The sequence below is a fragment of the Heptranchias perlo genome, unplaced genomic scaffold (genome assembly GCF_035084215.1).
Source record: "Heptranchias perlo isolate sHepPer1 unplaced genomic scaffold, sHepPer1.hap1 HAP1_SCAFFOLD_543, whole genome shotgun sequence".
NCBI lineage: Eukaryota > Metazoa > Chordata > Chondrichthyes > Hexanchiformes > Hexanchidae > Heptranchias > Heptranchias perlo.
The window spans coordinates 133,306-153,886 of record NW_027139563.1 but is presented as its reverse complement, the minus strand read 5'-3'; the positions used below and the strand labels follow the sequence as shown (position 1 = coordinate 153,886).

General features: G+C 55.6%; 1 protein-coding gene across 1 annotated transcript; it reads left to right on the top strand.

The window, feature by feature from the left end:
• The first annotated feature begins 154 nt into the window (after positions 1 to 154).
• On the top strand, positions 155 to 9,378 carry LOC137315384 (lipid transferase CIDEB-like). Its single transcript, XM_067980107.1, has 5 exons — positions 155 to 384; positions 2,823 to 2,964; positions 3,488 to 3,637; positions 4,551 to 4,738; positions 8,103 to 9,378. The coding sequence occupies exons 1-5, from the start codon at positions 329 to 331 to the stop codon at positions 8,221 to 8,223; spliced, it is 657 nt and encodes a 218-aa protein (XP_067836208.1). The 5' UTR covers positions 155 to 328; the 3' UTR covers positions 8,224 to 9,378.
• Positions 9,379 to 20,581: the final 11,203 nt, after the last annotated feature.

The following is a 20,581-nucleotide window of genomic DNA, read 5'->3' as shown; positions in this document are numbered from 1 at the left end:
TGCTCTTCCTGCTGGGTGACTAATCGGCAGAGGGTCCTCTAATCTCGGAGCACGCGGAGAGATTTCCCTGGACTTTGCACCTCTGGGATGGGCTCAAGAGTCCAGAGTCAATCTCTCTTTCCCCGCCCCCCCCCACCCGCTGTGGATTTAATCATCAACTCTTTTATCTCATCCAAACCCACCCCCTGCACCGACGTGGACAGCTGGGTCAAAGTCCGAGGTGGCGAAACAAAATTTAAAAGGACCGTCGAGGAACTCGGAAGGCGACGGAGCCACAGGGTTCTGTTTTCGCCAGCGGAATCGAGCGGACCGGAGGAGACGAGACAAAATGGAGTATACGAAAGCCCGCGACTACGTGTCCTCTTCCGCCTCCTCGCTGATCAGGTCAGACCGATTTGGTTTCACCCGCTTTTCGCCGTGTCGGCACCCCCCCCTCTGAGAGGGGCTGACTGGGGGGGCCCCCTCCCCCCCCCCCCCCCCCCCCCCCCCCCAGTCAGCCCCTCTCGGGTGGGACGTGAAAGACGGTGTCCTGGGGGCCGATATTCACCCCTCAACCGTTGAAAAAAATCAGATGATCTGGTGGTTGCTGTCGTCGTTCATTGTGGGATCTTGCTGCGCACAAGCTGGCTGCCGCGTTTCCCCCACGTAACGACAGTGACTACATTTCAAGAGTACTTCGCTGGTCGTAAAGCGCTTTGGGACGTCCTGAGGCCGTGTAAGGTGGTATGTAAATAGGAGTCTATCAGTTTTAGTGACCTGGACCCTCCCTCCACCACCTCCCGCCCCGCGCTCCCCCCCCCCTCCTCTCAACCTTATCGCAGGCTCCAACCCCCCCGGGCACCTTTTTGCAAGGGCCTGCCGACGCCGTCGTAGAAAATACCCCGCAGACTAATTATTTTCCCCTGATAATTGGAATTGTCCTCCTTGGAGCAGAGAAGGTTTAAGGGGGAGAGGTGTTTTAAAATTCATGAGGTAGTTTTTTGATAAGAGTAGGCAGGGAGAAACTGTGCCAGGAGGGTCGGTAACCAGAGGACACAGGTTTAAGGTGATTGGCAGAAGAAGCAGAGAGGGGGGGAAGACGAGGAAAGATTTTTTTTTTAACGCAGCGAGTTGTTATGATCTGGAACGCACCTGCCCGAGGGGGTGGTGGAAGCTGATTCGCCCAGGCGATCAGAGGTGGGACCTCACTCGAAGAGAAGGGTAGACATCAGGAGGAGGGAATGGGACTCTCCTGGCCAGTTTGAGTAGAGGGACCGAGTCCGTGCCTCCAGTAAATAGATTCGGGTCCCTGCAGTCGACCTCAGCAGCCCCTGAGTGAGAAAGAAAGGACTTCCATTTATATAGATCGCCTTTCACCGCCTCGGGACGTCCCAAAACGCTCCACACATTTTTTTTAAACGTAGTCACCGTTGTTAATGTGGGAAACGGGGCAGCCAATTTGCGCACAGCAAGATCCCTCAAACAGCCATGTGATAAATGACCAGACCATCTGTTTTTAGTGATGTCGGTTGAGGGATAAATGTCGGCCCCAGGACACCGGGGGGAACTCCCCCCTGCTCTTCTTGCATTAGTGGCCGTGGGATCTTTTACGTGCGCCGGAGAGGGCAGACGGGGCCCTTGGTTTAATGTCTCATCGGAAAGGTGGCCCCTCCGACAGTGCGGCGCTCCCTCAGTACCGCCCCTCCGACGGTGCGGCGCTCCCTCAGTACCGCCCCTCCGACGGTGCGGCGCTCCCTCAGTACCGTCCCTCCGACGGTGCGGCGCTCCCTCAGTACCGCCCCTCCGACGGTGCGGCGCTCCCTCAGTACCGCCCCTCCGACGGTGCGGCGCTCCCTCAGTACCGTCCCTCCGACGGTGCGGCGCTCCCTCAGTACCGTCCCTCCGACGGTGCGGCGCTCCCTCAGTACCGCCCCTCCGACGGTGCGGCGCTCCCTCAGTACCGTCCCCCCGACGGTGCGGCGCTCCCTCGGCACCGCCCCTCCGACGGTGCGGTGCTCCCTCAGTACCGGCACCGGGGGTTGTCGGCCTGGATAATGGGTTTAAGGATTATTCTCCTTAGAGCAGAGAAGGTTAAGGGGAGATTTGATCGAGGTGTTCAAAATCATGAAGGGTTTTGAGAGAGTAAATAAGGAGAAACTGTTTCCAGCGGCAGAAGGGTCAGTAACCAGAGGTCACAGATTTAAGGTCATTGGCAAAAGAACCAGAGTTGAGATGAGAAATATTTTAACCCAGCGAGTTGTGATGATCTGGAATTCTCTGCCTGAAAGGGCGGTGGAAGCAGATTCAATAATAACTTTCAAAAAGGGAATTGGATAAATACTTACAAGAGCCAGCACGGGGACGATGGGCCGAACGGCCTCCTGAACTGTATCATACTCTAATTCTTAGTCTCCAGAGCGGGCATCTGAACCCACGACTTTTTTATGAATCAGAAGTCAGCGTGCTACCCACTGAGCCCCGGCTGACAGCTCTCGGTAAGCGGGAGTCAGCCAGCGTTCCTGCTCCTCGTCACAAGCCAGAAGCTCCTGTGAGAAGTGGGGAGGGAGAGTCTGGCTGAGGACACGGCTGGGAGTCCCCAGTGTTAAAATAATAGGCGGGCCGGTACACCCTGCCTGGGCACGCTCGTCACAAAAGGCCTGCTCATGTGGAGTACTGAAGGTGCATTTGGCACCAGTGGGTACCGTACCGCAGGATGAGTCAGGTGCGGCCGGGCAGGAGCTGGGAATTTACGGTGCCTGTGGAACCCGTACCGTAGCGAGGGGTTTGAGGGAACGAGACGGTGAACGATAAAAAGGCATCTCACGATTTTGCTTTGCTCCCAGATCGGTTTCCTCGGTGGGCTCGGAGCTAACCCGGAGGCTGTTGTCCTCTACGCCTGCCCAGAGACCCTTCCGAATCTGTAATCAGGATCGCAGCTCCCGGAAAGGGGTGACGGCCAGGACCCTGGGGGAGCTCATCAACAAGGTGGGTCCCGCGGAGAGCGACGGGTGGGTGGGGGGGGGGTGCTGGGGTGCACAGGACTGGTACGGGGGGGGGTGATGCACACGGACACACCGCAGAGGCACACATAGACACACACCCCAACACACACCCACAGGGACACGCACCCCAACACACACACACACACCCAAACACACACACCCACATGCGAACACACACGCACCCACTCAAATGCGCGCGCACACCATACAATTAAACACGTATACAATAACACACACAGTATCATCATAGAATCTTACAGCACAGGAGGAGGCCATTCAGCCCATCGTGCCTGTGCTGGCTCTTTGAAAGAGCTGTCCAATTAGTCCCACTCCCCTGCTCTTTTCCCATAGCCCATACGGTGACACGCGTACAGTAACACGCGTACGGTAACATACAATAATACGTACAATAACACACGTACATTAACACACGTACACACACTATGACTATGTGACCTGATTAAGGTGCCGCTCTAACACACTGAATGCTGTTGCCCCTTCCCCAGGCTGTCGATACCCTCCTCATTACCGGGGTGATCAGCCTGGTCCTGGACGAGGACGGGACGGCCGTGGATAACGAGGAATTCTTTCAACACCTGGACGATGACACGACGTTCATGGTTTTGGAGAAGGGACAGCGATGGATCTCTCCGAAGGTCTGAGTTGAAATGGATCTGTCATGGGCTTCGAGGGACCCTCAGTATAACAAGATAGGAGGGGAGGGGAGGGGAGGGACGGGTCGGGTCAGGTCGGACACTGACATTTCACCCTCTGGGACCTGGGATCAAATCCAGCCCAGGGACAGTGTAGAGGGAGCTTTACTCTGTATCTAACCCTGTACCTGCCCTGGGAGTGTTTGATGGGACAGTGTAGAGGGAGCTTTACTCTGTATCTAACCCTGTACCTGCCCTGGGAGTGTTTGACGGGACAGTGTAGAGGGAGCTTTACTCTGTATCTAACCCTGTACCTGCCCTGGGAGTGTTTGATGGGACGGTGTAGAGGGAGCTTTACTCTGTATCTAACCCTGTACCTGCCCTGGGAGTGTTTGATGGGACAGTGTAGAGGGAGCTTTACTCTGTATCTAATCCGTGCTGTACCTGCCCTGGGAGTGTTTGATGGGACAGTGTAGAGGGAGCTTTACTCTGTATCTAATCCGTGCTGTACCTGCCCTGGGAGTGTTTGATGGGACAGTGTAGAGGGAGCTTTACTCTGTATCTAATCCGTGCTATACCTGTCCTGGGAGTGTTTGATGGGACAGTGCAGAGGGAGCTTTACTCTGTATCTAACCCTGTACCTGCCCTGGGAGTGTTTGATGGGACAGTGTAGAGGGAGCTTTACTCTGTATCTAACCCTGTACCTGCCCTGGGAGTGTTTGATGGGACGGTGTAGAGGGAGCTTTACTCTGTATCTAACCCTGTACCTGTCCTGGGAGTGTTTGATGGGACAGTGCAGAGGGAGCTTTACTCTGTATCTAACCCTGTACCTGCCCTGGGAGTGTTTGATGGGACAGTGTAGAGGGAGCTCTACTCCGTATCTAACCGGTAAATGGGAGATGGTTTTCTGTTCCAGAGGACCATGATCTCGTACTCGCTGACCCAGAAACCCAAGAACGCCAAAGACATTGCCCGGATCACCTTTGACATCTACAAGCTCAACCCCAAGGACCTCTTCGGATCGCTCAACATCAGGGCCACCTTCTACGGCCTGTATTCCATGACCTTTGACATCAAGTGTCTGGGTCCAAAGAAAGTCATCAGGTAAAAGGGTGCGGAGAACAGAGTCGCACTTGGCGTGGGCGAGAGAGTGGGGCGGGAGTGTGGGCGTGAGATTGGGGCGGGAGTGGGGGCGAGTGGAGCGGGACTGGGGGAGAGTGGGGGCGGGAGAGTGTGGGGGGACTGGGGGCGAGTGGGGCGGGACAGGGGGCGAGTGGAGCGGGAGAGTGTGGGGGGGACTGGGGGCGAGTGGGGCGGGACTGGGGGCGAGTGGAGCGGGACTGGGGGCGAGTGGAGCGGGACTGGGGGAGAGTGGGGGCGGGAGAGTGTGGGGGGACTGGGGGCGAGTGGGGCGGGAGAGTGTGGGGGGACTGGGGGCGAGTGGGGCGGGAGAGTGTGGGGGGACTGGGGGCGAGTGGGGCGGGAGAGTGTGGGGGGACTGGGGGAGAGTGGGGCGGGAGAGTGTGGGGGGACTGGGGGCGAGTGGGGCGGGACAGGGGGCGAGTGGAGCGGGAGTGGGGGAGAGTTGGGCGGGAGAGTGTGGGGGGACTGGGGGCGAGTGGGGCGGGAGAGTGTGGGGGGACTGGGGGCGAGTGGGGCGGGAGAGTGTGGGGGGGACTGGGGGCGAGTGGGGCGGGAGTGGGGGAGAGTTGGGCGGGAGTGGGGGGGGGACTGGGGGCGAGTGGAGCGGGAGTGGGGGAGAGTTGGGCGGGAGAGTGTGGGGGGACTGGGGGCGAGTGGGGCGGGAGAGTGTGGGGGGACTGGGGGCGAGTGGGGCGGGAGAGTGTGGGGGGACTGGGGGCGAGTGGGGCGGGAGTGGGGGAGAGTTGGGCGGGAGTGGGGGGGGACTGGGGGCGAGTGGAGCGGGAGTGGGGGAGAGTTGGGCGGGAGAGTGTGGGTGGAGGTGGGGGAGAGTGGGGCGGGAGTGGGGGAGAGTGGGGCGGGAGTAGGGGAGGGTTGGGCGGGAGTGGGGGAGGGTTGGGCGGGAGTGGGGGAGGGTTGGGCGGGAGTGGGGGAGGGTTGGGCGGGAGTGGGGGAGGGTTGGGCGGGAGTGGGGGAGGGTTGGGCGGGAGTGGGGGGAGAGGGGAGTTGGGCGGGAGCGGGGAGTTGGGCGGGAGAGGGGAGTTGGGCGGGAGCGGGGGAGAGGGGAGTTGGGCGGGAGAGGGGAGTTGGGCGGGAGAGGGGAGTTGGGCGGGAGAGGGGAGTTGGGCGGGAGCGGGGGAGAGGGGAGTTGGGCGGGAGTGAGGGGGAGTTGGGCGGGAGTGGGGGAGAGGGGAGTTGGGCGGGAGTGGGGGAGAGGGGAGTTGGGCGGGAGTGAGGGTGAGTTGGGCGGGAGTGGGGGGCCGAGGGCCTTCGAGGGATGACTCATTCACCCAGTGCCTTTTAAACCTCGAAAGAGCGTCTCGAAACTCTGGACACGCACAGCGAGTTAGTTTGAAGCGTAGTCACTGTTGTCGCGGGCAGTGAGGCGGCCATGTTGCGCATAGCAAGATCCCACCAGCACACCACTGAGACGAATAACTCGTTAATCTGGTTTTGGTGGTGTGGGTTTGAGGAAGGAGTGTTGGCCCTGGCAGAACTGCCCCTCTCCCCCTTCCTTCCCCTCTCCCCCTTCCTTCCCCTCTCCCCCCTTCCTTCCCCTCTCCCCCTTCCTTCCCCTCTCCCCCTTCCTTCCCCTCTCCCCCTTCCTTCCCCTCTCCCCCTTCCTTCCCCTGCTCTTCTTCCAATAGTGGCCATGGGACCTTTTACATCTAACTTAAAGGGCAGACGGGGGGGGGCCTCGATTTAACGCCTGATCCGATAGACGGCACCTCCGACAGTGCAGCACTCCCTCGGTACTGGCACCGTTGAGTGTCGGCCTGGATTATGGGGCTCGAGTCTCCGGGAGCCGGGTCTGGAACGGGGGGCACCGGTCTCCAGAGCGGGGACTCGAACCCACGACTTTCTGACTCGCAGGCGAGAGCGAGAGGAACTGGCTCACGGGCATTAGCGCAGGACAGTGCCTCAGGCCTTCAGTCGCAAAAGAAGCAACACGTCGAACAGGCCTGAGGCCCACAGACTTGGGCGACACAACGAGCCGGCCTGGCCCACCGCCTCGAGCAACCTGTATTAATCGCAACGGTGAAATATCTCAACCTATCAGTTCCATAATTCATTTACTAATCACGATCCGTTCCAAACAAGATTCAATCTCAGCCAACTAGTTCCCAAGATCAGATCACTGTCAACAGTCAAACAGAACGTAGGCCCATTCGAGGCTTCGTTTGGTTTTAGCAGAGACGCACACACAAATAGGTGACATTTTGGTCCCGTCCCCATGCCCGCCAATTGGAGAAAAATAGTAAAAGTCAGCGGAAGGTGTACCTGCCCTGGGAGTGTTTGATGGGACAGTGTAGAGGGAGCTTTACTCTGTATCCAACCCTGTACCTGCCCTGGGAGTGTTTGACGGGACAGTGTAGAGGGAGCTTTACTCTGTATCCAACCCTGTACCTGCCCTGGGAGTGTTTGACGGGACAGTGTAGAGGGAGCTTTACTCTGTATCTAACCCTGTACCTGCCCTGGGAGTGTTTGACGGGACAGTGTAGAGGGAGCTTTACTCTGTATCTAACCCTGTACCTGCCCTGGGAGTGTTTGACGGGACAGTGTAGAGGGAGCTTTACTCTGTATCTAACCCTGTACCTGCCCTGGGAGTGTTTGACGGGACAGTGTAGAGGGAGCTTTACTCTGTATCTAACCCTGTACCTGCCCTGGGAGTGTTTGACGGGACAGTGTAGAGGGAGCTTTACTCTGTATCTAACCCGTGCTGTACCTGCCCTGGGAGTGTTTGACGGGACGGTGTAGAGGGAGCTTTACTCTGTATCTAACCCGTGCTGTACCTGCCCTGGGAGTGTTTGACGGGACAGTGTAGAGGGAGCTTTACTCTGTATCTAACCCGTGCTGTCCCTGCCCTGGGAGTGTTTGATGGGACAGTGTAGAGGGAGCTTCACTCTGTATCTAACCCTGTACCTGCCCTGGGAGTGTTTGATGGGACAGTGTAGAGGGAGCTTTACTCTGTATCTAACCCTGTACCTGCCCTGGGAGTGTTTGATGGGACAGTGTAGAGGGAGCTTTACTCTGTATCTAACCCTGTACCTGCCCTGGGAGTGTTTGATGGGACAGTGTAGAGGGAGCTTTACTCTGTATCTAACCCTGTACCTGCCCTGGGAGTGTTTGATGGGACAGTGTAGAGGGAGCTTTACTCTGTATCTAACCCTGTACCTGCCCTGGGAGTGTTTGACGGGACAGTGTAGAGGGAGCTTTGCTCTGTATCTAACCCTGTACCTGCCCTGGGAGTGTTTGACGGGACAGTGTAGAGGGAGCTTTGCTCTGTATCTAACCCGTGCTGTGTTTTTTTCCTCTCTTCCTGCAGGGAGTTGCTCCGTGTGATCTCTTCACTCATGTACGGATTTGGTCAGATCCTTGTCACAGCTTCTTCCTTCACACGACGCCTCGTGGAGGGAAACGACAGTATCACAGAGTACTGTTACTGACCCTGCCGTGTGTGTGTACACACACACGCACACACGCACACACACACAATGACTATCAGTGGGCCGAGGACTTTGTTCGGACTTTTGCTGCTATTAAACCCGACTCTAGTCGTGTCCTTTCTGTGAATCTCTCCCTCTTTGTCCTGGGGCATAACCAGATCAGGCACCCTTGCTGCCATCTCCAATAATTCCCGAATCACGGAGATGCTGAAGGCAGTGAGTTATTGCTCCTCGATTCTTTGACTTCAGTAGCCCCTGTCAGCCGGTCGGCCCCACTGCGAGGCCCAGGGAGCCCCCCTTGTCCTTGTCGGGAATGCCCTTGGACCAGTTGTCCTATCTCTGGAATAATAAACTACAGGCCGTCGCTTTTGAACTTCCTTCAAGGTCACGAGCCCGGAATTTCCCGTCAGGGATTCTCCCGGTCTGCAGCCCTAGCAGGCCGATTCTGCCCTTCTAACCCCCCCCCTCCCTCTCCCCCCCCACCCCGCCTCCCAGAGTTACGATGCGAGAGCCCTGCGGAAGATCTTTCCGCGTAGTGTGCGGCCAGACCCCGTCAGCCCGTGTCTCAACCTGCCTCACTCTCTCCTCCCGAGTCAGAAGGCCGTGGGTCCGAGTCCCCGCCCCAGAGGCTCGAGCCCCGTAATCCAGGGCCCGACGCTCCCGGCTCCCAGCGCCGAGGGAGCGCCGCACCCTCGGAGGTGGCGTCCTCCGGATGAGACGTTGAACCGAGGGGACACGCCCCCCCCCCGTCTGCCCCTCTCGGTCGGACGTAAAAGATCCCACGGCCTCGAGCGGGAAGAGGAGCAGGAGGGGCGGTGGGGGCGGTGGGAGGGGGGAGTTCTCCCCGCTGTCCTGGGGCCGATATTTATCCCTCAAACCGCTGGGAAGAACAGATTAACTGGGTTATTCATCTCATTGCTGTTTGTGGGATCTTGCTGTGCACCAAATGGATGACCCGTTTGCCGACATAGCAGCGGACTGCACCCCAACATTAATCTGTCGGCTGTGGAGACCTTTCTGAGAGATGTGATGCGATGTTTATATAAAATTTACCTTTCACTCGAGTATTCACAGAGTCTCTCTGTATCAACAGAAAAAAACCTTTATTGTACAATTTATCCAATCTGATCAGACATTAAAACATTACCGATCGAACGGGGTGTCAGCTGATTGCTGGTTTCAAAACAGACCACACCGGGGGGGGGGTGGGGGGGGATAATTCCTGAGGCACACCAGCATGTGCAGGGTTAACCAGTCAACGTGTCGATCGCACCTCCCCTTTAATTCCGGGACAAATCCCTGGGATGGGCTGAATTTGAACTGGAGGTTTCAGTTACTCCTTAAGTTATGACTTAACTTGAGGGTTAAGTTCATCCTCAAGTTACGTTTTAACTTGGGTTTAAGTCGGAGGGTCGGTGCCGAGGGAGCGCCGCGCAGTCGGAGGGTCGGTGCCGAGGGAGCGCCGCGCAGTCGGAGGGTCGGTGCCGAGGGAGCTCCGCGCAGTCGGAGGGTCGGTGCCGGGGGAGCGCCGCGCAGTCGGAGGGTCGGTGCCGAGGGAGCGCCGCGCAGTCGGAGGGTCGGTACCGAGGGAGCTCCGCGCAGTCGGAGGGTCGGTACCGAGGGAGCTCCGCGCAGTCGGAGGGTCGGTACCGAGGGAGCTCCGCGCAGTCGGAGGGTCGGTGCCGAGGGAGCGCCGCGCAGTCGGAGGGTCGGTGCCGAGGGAGCTCCGCGCAGTCGGAGGGTCGGTACCGAGGGAGCTCCGCGCAGTCGGAGGGTCGGTACCGAGGGAGCTCCGCGCAGTCGGAGGGTCGGTACCGAGGGAGCTCCGCGCAGTCGGAGGGTCGGTACCGAGGGAGCTCCGCGCAGTCGGAGGGTCGGTACCGAGGGAGCTCCGCGCAGTCGGAGGGTCGGTACCGGGGGAGCGCCGCGCCGTCGGAGCTGCCGTCTTTTGGATGAGACGTTAAACCGAGGGCCCCGTCTGCCCCTCTCGGGTGAACGTAAATCTCACAGAAGAGTCGGGGGGCAGGGAGTTCTCCCCGGGGTGTCCTGGGGCTAATATTTATCCCTCAACCAACATCAGAAGAAAAAAAAAAGATGATCATTTATCTGATTGCTATCTGTGGGATCTTGCTGTGCGCAAAATCAGCTGCCGGGTTTCCGACATCAACAACGGTGACCACACGTCAAAAAAGGACTTCATTGGAAGTGAAGCGTTTGGGACGTCCTGAGGCGGTGAAAGGCGGCTGGAGAAATGCAAATTGTTTCTAAATTTAACCTGTGCGTAACACAGCTTCACTCAGCCGGGTGTATTTACGAGGTACTAAACAGGGGACGTTCCTCCAAGGCTGAGGCCAGGTGTGTGTCTCCCCGCCAACCCCCGCCCACCCCTCCTCTCAGCCCAGAAAGCAGCCGCAAATCGAGAAGCAAGAGGAGGCGCAGGTAAAAGGCCTCGTCAGCAGAGGGCTGCTTCTCCCCCCCACCTCCCGGCTTTCATCTCATTCCCCCCCCCTGAGGCAAGGCAGCCAGCCAGCTGCACTTGAAAGGGAGGCAGAAGCAACATAACTTGTCCAACTGGAAGTCTAGCACAGCTCGGCAGGAGCCGGAAGATCGAGAGCAAGGATCGGGCACGGCAGAGGGAAAGGTAAAAGCTTTTAAAGTAAAACTCATGTCATGTCCCTGACTGTTTATCAAGGATCAGTGCACGGGTCAGTGTTACCGAGCAGGTCAAAGAGATGGGTGTTGGTGCCAGGAAAGTGTTCGATCAAACAATCCCAGGGTCAGATACAGAGTAAAGCTCCCTCCACACTGTCCCGTCAAACACTCCCAGGGCAGGGACAGGGTTAGATACAGAGTAAAGCTCCCTCTACACTGTCCCATCAAACACTCCCAGGGCAGGGACAGCACGGGTTAGATACAGAGTAAAGCTCACTCTACACTGTCCCATCAAACACTCCCAGGGCAGGTACAGGGTTAGATACAGAGTAAAGCTCCCTCCACACTGTCCCGTCAAACACTCCCAGGGCAGGTACAGGGTGAGATACAGAGTAAAGCTCCCTCTACACTGTCCCATCAAACACTCCCAGGGCAGGGACAGCACGGGTTAGATACAGAGTAAAGCTCACTCTACACTGTCCCGTCAAACACTCCCAGGGCAGGTACAGGTTTAGATACAGAGTAAATCTCCCTCTACACTGTCCCATCAAACACTCCCAGGGCAGGTACAGGGTTAGATACAGAGTAAAGCTCCCTCGACACCGTCCCATCAAACACTCCCAGGGCAGGTACAGCACGGGTTAGATACAGAGTAAAGCTCCCACGACACCGTCCCATCAAACACTCCCACGGTAGGGACAGGGTTAGATACAGAGTAAAGCTCCCTCTACACCGTCCCATCAAACACTCCCAGGGCAGGTACAGCACGGGTTAGAGACAGAGTAAAGCTCCCACGACACCATCCCATCAAACACTCCCGGGGCAGGTACAGCATGGGTGAGATATAGAGTAAAGGTCCCTCGACACCGTCCCATCAAACACTCCCAGGGCAGGTACAGCATGGGTTAGATACAGAGTAACGCTCCCTCCACACTGTCCCATCAAACACTCCCTGGGCATGTACAGGGTTAGTTGCAGAGTAAAGCTGCCTCCACACTGTCCCGTCAAACACTCCCAGGGCAGGTACAGGGTTAGATACAGAGTAAAGCTCCCTCTGGACTGTCCCATCAAACACTCCCAGGGCAGGTACAGGGTGAGATACAGAGTAAAGCTCCCTCTACACCGTCACATCAAACACTCCCAGGGCAGGTACAGGGTTAGATACAGAGTAAAGCTCCCTCTGGACTGTCCCATCAAACACTCCCAGGGCAGGTACAGGGTGAGATACAGAGTAAAGCTCCCTCTACACCATCCCATCAAACACTCCCAGGGCAGGTACAGCACGGGTTAGAGACAGAGTAAAGCTCCCACGACACCATCCCATCAAACACTCCCGGGGCAGGTACAGCATGGGTTAGATATAGAGTAAAGGTCCCTCGACACCGTCCCATCAAACACTCCCAGGGCAGGTACAGCACGGGTTTGATACAGAGTAAAGCTCCCACGACACCATCCCATCAAACACTCCCAGGGCAGGTACAGCATGGGTTAGATACAGAGTAACGCTCCCTCCACACTGTCCCATCAAACACTCCCTGGGCATGTACAGGGTTAGTTGCAGAGTAAAGCTGCCTCCACACTGTCCCGTCAAACACTCCCAGGGCAGGTACAGGGTTAGATACAGAGAAAAGCTCCCTCTGGACTGTCCCATCAAACACTCCCAGGGCAGGGACAGCACGGGTTAGATACAGAGTAAAGCTCACTCTGCACTGTCCCTTCAAACACTCCCAGGGCAGGTACAGGTTTAGATACAGAGTAAAGCTCCCTCTACACCGTCCCATCAAACACTCCCAGGGCAGGTACAGCACGGGTTTGATACAGAGTAAAGCTCCCACTACACCGTCCCATCAAACACTCCCAGGGTAGGGACAGGGTTAGATACAGAGTAAAGCTCCCTCTACACCGTCCCATCAAACACTCCCAGGGCAGGTACAGCACGGGTCAGATACAGAGGAAAGCTCCCACTACACCGTCCCATCAAACACTCCCAGGGCAGGTACAGCATGGGTTAGATACAGAGTAAAGCTCCCTCTACACCGTCCCATCAAACACTCCCAGGGCAGGTACAGCACGGGTTTGATACAGAGTAAAGCTCCCACTACACCGTCCCATCAAACACTCCCAGGGTAGGGACAGGGTTAGATACAGAGTAAAGCTCCCTCTACACCGTCCCATCAAACACTCCCAGGGCAGGTACAGCACGGGTTAGATACAGAGGAAAGCTCCCACTACACCGTCCCATCAAACACTCCCAGGGCAGGTACAGCACGGGTTAGATACAGAGTGAAGCTCCCTCTACACTGTCCCATCAAACACTCCCAGGGCAGGTACAGCATGGGTTAGATACAGAGTAAAGCTCCCTCTACACTGTCCCATCAAACGCTCCCAGGGCAGGTACAGGGTTAGATACAGAGTAAAGCTCCCTCTACACCGTCCCATCATACAGTCCCAGGACAGGTACAGGGTTAGATACAGAGTAAAGCTCCCTCTACACCGTCCCATCAAACGCTCCCGGGGCAGGTACAGCACGGGTTAGATGCAGAGTAAAGCCCACTCTACACTGTCCCATCAAACACTCCCAGGGCAGGTACAGGGTTAGATACAGAGTAAAGCTCCCTCTACACTGTCCCATCAAACACTCCCAGGGCAGGTACAGCACGGGTTAGATACAGAGCAAAGCTCCCTCTACACTGTCACATCAAACACTCCCAGGGCAGGTACAGGGTGATATACAGAGTAAAGCTCCCTCTACACTGTCCCATCAAACGCTCCCAGGGCAGGTACAGGGTTAGATACAGAGTAAAGCTCACTCTACACTGTCCCATCAAACACTCCCAGGGCAGGGACAGCACGGGTTAGATACAGAGTAAAGCTCCCTCTACACTGTCCCATCAAACACTCCCAGGGCAGGTACAGCACGGGTTAGATACAGAGTAAAGCTCCCTCCACACTGTCCCGTCAAACACTACCAGGGCAGGAACAGGGTTCGATACAGAGTAAAGCTCCCTCCACACTGTCCCATCAAACACTCCCAGGGCAGGTACAGGGTTAGATACAGAGTAAAGCTCCCTCTACACTGTCCCGTCAAACACTCCCAGGGCAGGTACAGGGTTAGATACAGAGTAAAGCTCACTCAACACTGTCCCGTCAAACACTCCCAGGGCAGGTACAGGGTTAGATACAGAGTAAAGCTCCCTCCACACTGTCCCATCAAACACTCCCTGGGCATGCACAGGGTTAGTTGCAGAGTAAAGCTGCCTCCACACTGTCCCGTCAAACACTCCCAGGGCAGGTACAGGGTTAGATACAGAGTAAAGCTCCCTCTGGACTGTCCCATCAAACACTCCCAGGGCAGGGACAGCACGGGTTAGATACAGAGTAAAGCTCACTCTGCACTGTCCCGTCAAACACTCCCAGGGCAGGTACAGGGTTAGATACAGAGTAAAGCTCCCTCTGCACTGTCCCATCAAACACTCCCAGGGCAGGTACAGGTTTAGATACAGAGTAAAGATCCCTCCACACCGTCCCATCAAACACTCCCAGGGCAGGTACAGCACGGGTTTGATACAGAGTAAAGCTCCCACTACACCGTCCCATCAAACACTCCCAGGGTAGGGACAGGGTTAGATACAGAGTAAAGCTCCCTCTACACCGTCCCATCAAACACTCCCAGGGCAGGTACAGGGTTAGATACAGAGTAAAGCTCCCTCTACACTGTCCCATCAAACGCTCCCAGGGCAGGTACAGGGTTAGATACAGAGTAAAGCTCCCTCTACACTGTCCCATCAAACACTCCCAGGGCAGGTACAGCACGGGTTAGATACAGAGTAAAGCTCCCTCTACACCGTCCCATCATACACTCCCAGGGCAGGTACAGCACGGGTTAGATACAGAGTAAAGCTCCCTCTAAACCGTCCCATCATACACTCCCAGGACAGGTACAGGGTGAGATACAGAGTAAAGCTCCCTCTACACCGTCCCATCAAACGCTCCCGGGGCAGGTACAGCACTGGTCAGATACAGAGTAAAGCTCCCTCTACACTGTCCCATCAAACACTCCCAGGGCAGGTACAGGGTTAGATACAGAGTAAAGCTCCCTCTACACTGTCACATCAAACACTCCCAGGGCAGGTACAGGGTGAGATACAGAGTAAAGCTCCCTCTACATTGTCCCATCAAACGCTCCCAGGGCAGGTACAGGGTTAGATACAGAGTAAAGCTCCCTCTACACCGTCCCATCAAACACTTCCAGGGCAGGTACAGCACGGGTTAGATACAGAGCAAAGCTCACTCTACACTGTCCCATCAAACACTCCCAGGGCAGGGACAGCACGGGTTAGATACAGAGTAAAGCTCAATCTACACTGTCCCATCAAACACTCCCAGGGCAGGTACAGGGTTAGATACAGAGTAAAGCTCCCTCTACAATGTCCCATCAAACACTCCCAGGGCAGGTACAGGGTTAGATACAGAGAAAAGCTCCCTCCACACTGTCCCGTCAAACACTCCCAGGGCAGGGACTGGGTTCGATACAGAGTAAAGCTCCCTCGATACTGTCCCATCAAACACTCCCAGGGCAGGGACAGCACGGGTTAGATACAGAGTAAAGCTCACTCAACACTGTCCCGTCAAACACTCCCAGGGCAGGTACAGGGTTAGACACAGAGTAAAGCTCCCTCTGCACTGTCCCATCAAACACTCCCAGGCAGGTACAGGGTGAGATACAGAGTAAAGCTCCCTCTACACTGTCCCGTCAAACACTCCCAGGGTAGGGACAAGGTCAGATACAGAGGAAAGCTCCCTCTACACTGTCCCATCAAACACTCCCAGGGCAGGTACAGCACGGGTTAGATACAGAGGAAAGCTCCCACGACACCATCCCATCAAACACTCCCAGGGCAGGTACAGCATGGGTTAGATAGAGAGTAAAGCTCCCTCTACACTGTCCCATCAAACATTCCCAGGGCAGGTACAGCACGGGTTAGATACAGAGTAAAGCTCCCTCTACACTGTCCCATCAAACACTCCCAGGGCAGGTACAGCACGGGTTAGATACAGAGTAAAGCTCCCTCTACACTGTCCCGTCAAACACTCCCAGGGCAGGTACAGCACGGGTTAGATACAGAGTAAAGCTCCCTCTACACTGTCCCGTCAAACACTCCCAGGGCAGGTACAGCAAGGTTTAGATACAGAGTAAAGCTCCCTCTACACTGTCCCGTCAAACACTCCCAGGGCAGGTACAGCACGGGTTAGATACAGAGTAAAGCTCCCTCTACACTGTCCCGTCAAACACTCCCAGGGCAGGTACAGCACGGGTTAGATACAGAGTAAAGCTCCCTCTACACTGTCCCATCAAACACTCCCAGGGCAGGTACAGCACGGGTTAGATACAGAGTAAAGCTCCCTCTACACTGTCCCATCAAACACTCCCAGGGCAGGTACAGGGTTAGATACAGAGTAAAGCTCCCTCTACACTGTCCCATCAAACACTCCCAGGGCAGGTACAGCACGGGTTAGATACAGAGTAAAGCTCCCTCTACACTGTCCCATCAAACACTCCCAGGGCAGGTACAGGGTTAGATACAGAGTAAAGCTCCCTCTACACTGTCCCATCAAACACTCCCAGGGCAGGTACAGCACGGGTTAGATACAGAGTAAAGCTCCCTCGACACTGTCCCATCAAACACTCCCAGGGCAGGTACAGGGTTAGATACAGAGTAAAGCTCCCTCTACACTGTCCATCAAACACTCCCAGGGCAGGTACAGCACGGGTTAGATACAGAGTAAAGCTCCCTCTACACTGTCCCATCAAACACTCCCAGGGCAGGTACAGGGTGAGATACAGAGTAAAGCTCCCTCTACACTGTCCCATCAAACACTCCCAGGGCAGGTACAGGGTGAGATACAGAGTAAAGCTCCCTCTACACCGTCACATCAAACACTCCCAGGGCAGGTACAGGGTGAGATACAGAGTAAAGCTCCCTCTACACTGTCCCATCAAACACTCCCAGGGCAGGTACAGGGTTAGATACAGAGTAAAGCTCCCTCTACACTGTCCCATCAAACACTCCCAGGGCAGGTACAGGGTTAGATACAGAGTAAAGCTCCCTCTACACTGTCCCATCAAACGCTCCCAGGGCAGGTACAGGGTTAGATACAGAGTAAAGCTCCCTCTACACCGTCCCATCAAACACTCCCAGGACAGGTCACGGGTTAGATACAGAATAAAGCTCCCTCTACACCGTCCCATCAAACGCTCCCGGGGAAGGTACAGTACGGGTTAGATACAGAGTAAAGCTCCCTCTACACTGTCCCATCAAACACTCCCACGGCAGGTACAGGGTTAGATACAGAGTAAAGCTCCCTCTACACTGTCCCATCAAACGCTCCCGGGGCAGGTCCAGCACGGGTTAGATGCAGAGTAAAGCTCCCTCTACACTGTCCCATCAAACACTCCCAGGGCAGGTACAGGGTTAGATACAGAGTAAAGCTCCCTCTGCACCGTCCCATCAAACACTCCCAGGGCAGGTACAGGGTGAGATACAGAGTAAAGCTCCCTCTACATTGTCCCATCAAACGCTCCCAGGGCAGGTACAGGGTTAGATACAGAGTAAAGCTCCCTCTACACCGTCCCATCAAACACTCCCAGGGCAGGTACCGCACGGGTTAGATACAGAGTAAAGCTCACTCTACACTGTCCCATCAAACACTCCCAGGGCAGGGACAGCACGGGTTAGATCCAGAGTAAAGCTCCCTCCACACTGTCCCGTCAAACACTCCCAGGGCAGGGACAGGGTTCGATACAGAGTAAAGCTCCCTCTATACTTTCCCATCAAACACTCCCTGGGCAGGTACAGGGTTAGATACAGAGTAAAGCTCCCTCTGCACTGTCCCATCGAACACTCCCAGGGCAGGTACAGGGTTAGATACAGAGTAAAGCTCCCTCTACACTGTCCCGTCAAACACTCCCAGGGCAGGTACAGGTTTAGATACAGAGTAAAGCTCCCTCTACACTGTCCCATCAAACACTCCCAGGGTAGGGACAGGGTTAGATACAGAGTAAAGCTCCCTCTACACTGTCCCATCAAACACTACCAGGGCAGGTACAGCACGGGTTAGATACAGAGTAAAGCTCCCTCTACACTGTCCCATCAAACACTCCCAGGGCAGGTACAGCACGGGTTTGATACAGAGTAAAGCTCCCACTGCACCGTCCCATCAAACACTCCCAGGGTCGGGACAGGGTTAGATACAGAGTAAAGCTCCCTCTACACCGTCCCATCAAACACTCCCAGGGCAGGTACAGCACGGGTTAGATACAGAGTAAAGCTCCCACTACACCATCCCATCAAACACTCCCTGGGCATGTACAGGGTTAGATGCAGAGTAAAGCTCCCTCTACGCTATCCCATGAAACACTCCCAGGGCAGGTACAGCACGCGTTAGATACAGAGTAAAGCTCCCTCTACACTGTCCCATCAAACACTCCCAGGGCATGTACAGGGTTAGATACAGAGTAAAGCTCCCTCTACACCGTCCCATCAAACACTCCCAGGGCAGGTACAGGGTTAGATACAGAGTAAAGCTCCCTCTACACTGTCCCGTCAAACACTCCCAGGGCAGGTACAGCACGGGTTAGATACAGAGTAAAGCTCCCTCTACACTGTCCCATCAAACACTCCCAGGGCAGGTACAGGGTGAGATACAGAGTAAAGCTCCCTCTACACTGTCCCATCAAACACTCCCAGGGCAGGTACAGGGTGAGATACGGAGTAAAGCTCCCTCTACACCGTCACATCAAACACTCCCAGGGCAGGTACAGGGTTAGATACAGAGTAAAGCTCCCTCTACACCGTCCCATCAAACACTCCCAGGGCAGGTACAGGGTGAGATACAGAATAAAGCTCCCTCTACACCGTCCCATCAAACGCTCCCGGGGCAGGTACAGCACGGGTTAGATACAGAGTAAAGCTCCCTCTACACTGTCCCATCAAACACTCCCAGGGCAGGTACAGGGTGAGATACAGAGTAAAGCTCCCTCTACACTGTCCCATCAAACACTCCCAGGGCAGGTACAGGGTGAGATACAGAGTAAAGCTCCCTCTACACCGTCACATCAAACACTCCCAGGGCAGGTACAGGGTTAGATACAGAGTAAAGCTCCCTCTACACCGTCCCATCAAACACTCCCAGGGCAGGTACAGGGTGAGATACAGAGTAAAGCTCCCTCTACACTGTCCCATCAAACACTCCCAGGGCAGGTACAGGTTTAGATACAGAGTAAAGCTCCCTCTACACTGTCCCATCAAACGCTCCCAGGGCAGGTACAGGGTTAGATACAGAGTAAAGCTCCCTCTACACCGTCCCATCAAACACTCCCAGGGCAGGTACAGGGTTAGATACAGAGTAAAGCTCCCTCTACACTGTCCCATCAAACACTCCCAGGGCAGGTACAGGGTTAGATACAGAGTAAAGCTCCCTCTACACTGTCCCATCAAACACTCCCAGGGCAGGTACAGGTTTAGATACAGAGTAAAGCTCCCTCTACACTGTCCCATCAAACGCTCCCAGGGCAGGTACAGGGTTAGATACAGAGTAAAGCTCCCTCTACACCGTCCCATCAAACACTCCCAGGACAGGTCACGGGTTAGATACAGAATAAAGCTCCCTCTACACCGTCCCATCAAACGCTCCCGGGGCAGGTACAGCACGGGTTAGATACAGAGTAAAGCTCCCTCTACACTGTCCCATCAAACACTCCCAGGGCAGGTACAGGGTTAGATACAGAGTAAAGCTCCCTCTACACTGTCCCATCAAACGCTCCCGGGGCAGGTCCAGCACGGGTTAGATGCAGAGTAAAGCTCCCTCTACACCGTCCCATCAAACACTCCCAGGGCAGGTACAGGGTTAGATACAGAGTAAAGCTCCCTCTGCACCGTCCCATCAAACACTCCCAGGGCAGGTACAGGGTGAGATACAGAGTAAAGCTCCCTCTACATTGTCCCATCAAACGCTCCCAGGGCAGGTACAGCACGGGTTAGATACAGAGTAAAGCTCAATCTACACTCTCCGATCAAACACTCCCAGGGCAGGTACAGGGTTAGATACAGAGAAAAGCTCCCTCTATACTTTCCCATCAAACACTCCCTGGGCAGGTACAGGGTTAGATACAGAGTAAAGCTCCCTCTGCACTGTCCCATCAAACACTCCCAGGGCAGGTACAGGGTTAGATACAGAGTAAAGCTCCCTCTACACTGTCCCGTCAAACACTCCCAGGGCAGGTACAGGTTTAGATACAGAGTAAAGCTCCCTCTACACTGTCCCATCAAACACTCCCAGGGTAGGGACGGGGTTAGATACAGAGTAAAGCTCCCTCTACACTGTCCCATCAAACACTCCCAGGGCAGGTACAGCACGGGTTAGATACAGAGTAAAGCTCCCTCTACACTGTCCCATCAAACACTCCCTGGGCATGTACAGGGTTAGATGCAGAGTGAAGCTCCCTCTACGCTATCCCATGAAACACTCCCAGGGCAGGTACAGCACGCGTTAGATACAGAGTAAAGCTCCCTCTACACCGTCCCATCAAACACTCCCTGGGCATGTACAGGGTTAGATACAGAGTGAAGCTCCCTCTACACCGTCCCATCAAACACTCCCTGGGCATGTACAGGGTTAGATACAGAGTAAAGCTCCCTCTACACTG

Bases quoted from the DNA above. Each gene is read 5' to 3' on its own strand.
- LOC137315384 (XM_067980107.1), top strand. From the start codon at position 329: ATGGAGTATACGAAAGCCCGCGACTACGTGTCCTCTTCCGCCTCCTCG. The intron at 385-2,822 runs GTCAGACCGATT...CTTTGCTCCCAG, and splicing joins TCCGCCTCCTCGCTGATCAG to ATCGGTTTCCTCGGTGGGCT. The intron at 4,739-8,102 runs GTAAAAGGGTGC...CTCTTCCTGCAG, and splicing joins GGTCCAAAGAAAGTCATCAG to GGAGTTGCTCCGTGTGATCT.